This window comes from Echinops telfairi, unplaced genomic scaffold (genome assembly GCF_000313985.2).
Source record: "Echinops telfairi isolate 266 unplaced genomic scaffold, ASM31398v2 ScPeMD7_23;HRSCAF=83, whole genome shotgun sequence".
Classification (NCBI taxonomy): Eukaryota; Metazoa; Chordata; class Mammalia; order Afrosoricida; family Tenrecidae; genus Echinops; species Echinops telfairi.
The window spans coordinates 5,547,873-5,553,508 of record NW_022103920.1 but is presented as its reverse complement, the minus strand read 5'-3'; the positions used below and the strand labels follow the sequence as shown (position 1 = coordinate 5,553,508).

At 42.7% G+C, this 5,636-nt stretch overlaps 1 protein-coding gene across 1 annotated transcript; it reads left to right on the top strand.

The window, feature by feature from the left end:
• The first annotated feature begins 278 nt into the window (after nt 1-278).
• On the top strand, nt 279-1,184 carry LOC101654861 (taste receptor type 2 member 3-like). Its single transcript, XM_004714023.1, has one exon. The coding sequence runs from the start codon at nt 279-281 to the stop codon at nt 1,182-1,184; it is 906 nt and encodes a 301-aa protein (XP_004714080.1).
• Nucleotides 1,185-5,636: the final 4,452 nt, after the last annotated feature.

Sequence of the window (5,636 nt, the reverse complement as noted above, 5' to 3'; positions counted from 1 at the left end):
TTCGTCTCTCTCGTCTAGTGACACAGGATACGGCTCTATTTGCATTTAGCAAAGAGCTGCTGAGCTTATGATCCTAGATGGAACATGATGATCTGCACCATCTGCAAAGAGGGCCCACTCACCTGGAAAGGGCCAGAGAGGACCCACTCACCTGTGCTCTGTGATGGGCTGAACCGGGCAGAGACAAGAGAGAGGCACAGATTCGGAGAGAAGTTGCACATCAGCAAGGAGGTTGTCTATCAGCAGAAAGGATCAGGACCAAGACAGTCAGCCCAGACATGCTGGGACTTGTTGACTGGGTGTTTCTGGCTCAGTTCATTGTTCAATTCCTTCTGGGGCTGCTGGTGAATGGTTTCATTGGGCTGTTCAATGCCCGTGGATGGATCAAGAGCAAGAGAATCTCATTGTATGACTCGATCGTCACCACCCTGGCCCTCTCCCGGATGGTTCTGCTGTGGATTCTCCTGTTTGATGGGGTTTTGATGTTATTCTCTCCTATCGAACATGAGAGAGGGATTGTCATGAAGCTGATTGATTTCTTCTGGACACTTACAAATCATCTGAGCATCTGGCTCACCACCTGCCTGGGTGTCCTGTACTGCCTGAAGATCGCCAGTTTCTCCCACCCCACTTTCCTCTGGCTCAAGTGGAGGGTCTCCAGGGTGGTTATGTGGATGCTGCTGGGTGCCCTACTCTTGTCCTTGGGAAGTACTCTGTCTCTGATCTGTGAATTTAAGGACCAGTCCGGCATCACAGAGAATGTGACAGATAACATCAGAATGAATATAGGTGAATATTCATTCAAGCTGATCCATGTCTTTGGGACTTTCTGGTACCTCCCTACCTTGGTGGTGACCCTGGCCTCCTACTTTCTGGTCATCCTCTCCTTGGGGAGACACACCCGTCAGATGCAGCACAGTGGGGCTGGCTCTGGGGACCCCAGCACTGAAGCTCACAAGAGGGCCATCAATGTCATCTTCTCCTTTGTGCTTCTCTTCCTGCTCAATTTCATCACCCTTTTAATTGCATGGTCTAGTCAATTTTTTCCTGAACCGAAGATAGTGGCAATGACTGCAGATGCCGTCACGATGCTGTATTCCACGGGCCATTCATTGATCCTCGTTCTGGGAAGCCCAAAGCTGAGGCAGGCCTTTGTGCAGTTGGTCCCATCTGGGTTGATGTAAGTGGGCACTATAGGAAATTGGATATCCCAAATGGGGAGAATAAAGGCATGAAGTGGCTGGCTTACAAACTTTCATGGTGGGGGAATATGTTGAGAGGATTATAGGATTAGCTGTAGGTGTTCACATAATTGAAATTGTTAGGCATAGAATATTTTTCTTTTGTTCACATAGACTATTATATTTAAATGAGGCTATCACATTTCATACACATTTTAGTTTTATCCTGTTAGGCACAAAGATGATTTTATTATTGTCTTTAATTTAAAAATTATGTATGGCTAAAGAGTCATGTAAAAGTGTCAAGTTGAAAGAGGGGGAATGCAGAGTGGAGACCCAAAGCCCATCTGTAGGCAACTGGGCATCCCCTTACAGAAGTGTCACAAGGAAGAGATGAGCCAGTCAGGGTGCAGTGTAGCACTGATGAAACATATAACTGTCCTCTGGTTCTTTAATGCTTCCCCCCTTCCCCCACTATCATGACCCCAATTCTACCTTACAAATCCAGATAGACCAGAGCATGTACACCGGTACAGATAAGAGCTGGAAACACAGGGAATCCAGGACAGATAAATCCCTCAGGACCAATAAATGAGAGTAGCCATACCAGGAGGGTAAGTGTAGGGTGGTGGGAGAAAGGGAGAACTGATCACAATGATCTACATATAACTCTCTCCCTAGGGGATGAACAGAAAAGTGGGTGAAGGGTGACATTGGTCAGTGTAAGACATAAAAATATAATAATAATTTATAAATTATCAAGGGTTTGTGAGGGAGGGAGGGTGGGGGAGTGAGGGGGAAAAATGAGGAGCTGATACCAAGGGCTCAAGTAGAAAGAAAATGTTTTGAGAATGATGATGGCAACAAATGTACAAATGTGCTTGACACAATATATGTATGTATGTATTGTGATAAGAGCTCTATGAGACACAATAAAATGATTTTTTAAGAAAAGTGTCAAGTTCACAAGGGGTGATCTGTGGTAGTTACATAATTTCACGTCAACTTAATAAATAAAGTGTAGGGGTGGAATTTAGCCTTTCAATCAGGTCATAACTTGAGGACCTCCTTTGGAGGCACGACTGAGATAAATGGTTTGCTAGTGGTCGGCTCCTCTCTCTCTCTTCCTGTTGACAACCCACATGCAGCCACCCTGAGACCTGCGAGAGCCCTGGAGATGTTTCCACTGCCACAGGATCCACAAGACTTTGCACCTACTGGCTGTGATCTTCCTGAATTTTGCGTCATTGCATGTGCTGCATGAGTCTGAAGAAGGATTTATGGACTGGTATCGAACCTATGAACTCGTATCAGACTTATGAACTTGTTCTGGACTGGACTGGGATGTTTGCTTGATATATAAATACCTCTTGATACAAAGCTCTTTCTTACATTTACATGAGTGTCTCTGGATTTATTTCTCTAGTCAACATGGCCTAATACATCTTCTTTATTTATATATAGACTAACTTTCATGGGCATATGAATCTATTGAAAATACCATAGATTGGGTCAGACATACCTTAGTCATCAGTGTGACATCTGTACCCTCCAACATTTTAAAGAGGTCTTATGAGAATTGACTGTGAATTAAAATAGACTGTGAAGTAAAATGAAATCCTTGATAACTTTGATTTTTTTCTCCGTTTATCTTATGTCTTTTGTCTTGTGAGGATTTGTCTTTTGTTGTCTTTATATTGAGTTATAAGCCACACTGAAAGCTGCGGTGCTTGATCTTCATCAGCAAGTGCTTCAAGCCCGTCTCCGTGTGAACAAGCAAGGTTGTGTCATCCGTACGTAGGATTGTAATAAGCCTTCCTTTAATCCTGCCACCACATTCTTTATCACATCGTCAGCTCTCACTGTTTCCTTGTTCTGTTCATTTACCTGCCCCTTGGTATTTATACAACTTCCACACGTTCACAATGAAGTGTTCTGGAGTTCCTATTTTTCTCAAGGCTTTCTGTAGTTTGTTATGACTGACACAGTTGAATGCATTTCCATAGTCTCGTATGATCTGTTTTCAGCCAAGATCCATCTGACACCAGCAATGATACCCATTGCCCCATGTCTTCATCTGAATCCGGGTTTAATTTCTGGAAGCTCCCTGTCTACATACTGCTACAACTGTTTTTAATGGTCTTCAGTAAAATTTTATTTCAAGCGATATAAATGATGTTGTTCAATACTTTCCATATTCTATTGGATCACCTTTCTTTGGAATGGACACAAATGTGGATCTCTTCCTGTTGTTGGTTAGAAATTTTCGCCCAAATGTGTTGTTATTGAACTGTTAGTGCTTTTAGAGCTTTATTAGCTTCTTCAAATAATTCAAGTGGTATTCTATCAATTCCCGGAGTCTTGTTTATCTACAGTGCCTTTAGTATGACTTGGATTTCTTCCTTCCAAACCATCCATTCTTGATCACATGCTATCTTTTAAATGGTTCAATGCTGACCTGTTCTTTTTAGCTCACTGATGTTGTACTTCTTCCCTCTTCTTCTTCTTTTAAAAAATATTAGTTGGGATTTAATACATATATTATTCCAAATTTCAATCCCATCAAGTAGCATCTACAATTGCTACCCCAATCAGTCTCCAGGCATTCTTTTTCCACAGGGACTCCTTGCCATCGCCTCTCTTTTGCCCCACCTCCTCCACTGCACCCTTCTCCCCGGAAACCTCTTGTTCTACTTGCTGTCCCTCTAGGTTCATCGATCCTAGGTTGCATAAATTGAAAGCTGCATAAGCATATAACACAGCTTCCGGAGGGTGACCTCCATTGACATAACACCTCTGAGATACACTCTAATATGAACAAGGCCAAAGAAACAATACAAACCAAAAATACAGAACATTTTGGAAACCAGATCCGCACCAGTCCGCATCACAGGGGGAATCTACTGACAAAGTTTTAACTGTTGAGGTCAGATTTATGCCTTTGATCTTCTATACTCCTCTCTCCCGGGCACTCTGTTTATGACCACTTTCCTCCCTTCCCTCAAGTTCAGATAGAGGGAGTTCTCCGGAGGCCTATTTCTTAAGTAGTTTCACAAATGAATCTTGGGCTCTCACTGTCATCCATTGCCTTCTGCACACCAGATTCTCACAATTTAGGCTCTGATATTGATCCCTCCGTCCTCTTTGACTATGGCCTTCAACCCTTCAGTGATGATGGTGTGCTTCTTCCATGTGGACTTAGTTGAGATCTCACTTAGATGGCTGCTTGTTTGGAGATACGTCTTTAGGACCCCAGACGCTAGTTTATCTGATAGCTGGACACCAGCTTCCCTCTTCCTTTGATGCTGCCTGAATCCTTCAATATTCTTCCCGTAGAATCCTTCAGTATTGCAACTTGAGGCCCAATTTTTTTCTTTAGTTCTTTCAGATTGATATATTCCATGTGTTTTTCTTTGGCTTTCTAACTCCAGTCTTTGTACATTTCATTAGAACACTTAATTTGTGTTTTCTAGGTGCCCTTTGAAAATTTATAATCAGCACTCTTTCTTCATGGTTTATTCCATTTTCTTTAGTTAATCTATGTTCAAGAACAAGTTCCTAAGTCTCTATTGACACCCACTATGGATTTTTCTTTTCTTTTCTTTTTTGGTCTTTTAAATGACCATTTGCTTTCTTCACGCATTATATTTTTTGATGTCACATCACAGCCCATAAAGTCTCCTCATTTGCGTTCAATGTTTCAAACCTATTCTTGAGATGTTAGCTAAATTCAGTTGGTATATGTGCAAGGTGTACGTTGGCTCTCATCACCTGGCATATTTTTTTCAAGGTCAAGCTGTACTCGAATATGAACAATTGATAGTCTGTTGCACAGTTGGCCATGCTTGTGTTTTGGTGGCTCATAGTGAGCTTCTCTATCATCTCTTCTTACAGATGTTTTCAAACTGATCCCTGTGCATTCCACTTTGTGAGGTTCGCGTAGGCCTTCTGCTTAACACGAGGAGACTGAGCACTGTCAGTGGTAAGCTGTTGCAGATGAAATAGGGACGTGGACTTGGGGGAGAGAGCAAACCTTGGCTGGCTCCCAGGGGTGGCTGTGAGTGTCCCAGAGTACTGGTCTGGGTGAGTTCCTCTCGCTCCTTGCCCGGGGGTCTTCCTCATCTCCTACAGTGTCTGCTCCAGAGCGTCCTGGAGATTCCAGAGCATGTGTGAGTGATTTAGCGTGGTTTGTGGTGGTAATCAGTGGGGAGAGGCTGTGTCACACACCAATTCAAATTCTTACATGTACAGTCTAGGAACATCGATTCCATTCTTACAGCATGTCACCATTCTCACCCTCTTTTTTGAGATGTTCCTTATATTTTGAGTTGTTATTATAAATTTGATTTAATATAAAACATACACACCGCCCCCCCCCCAATGCCTTCAAGTGTACATAGACTCAGGGCAATGGGTTTGAACTGCTCGGTAGAGTTCTAAGAATGTAAATTGTTA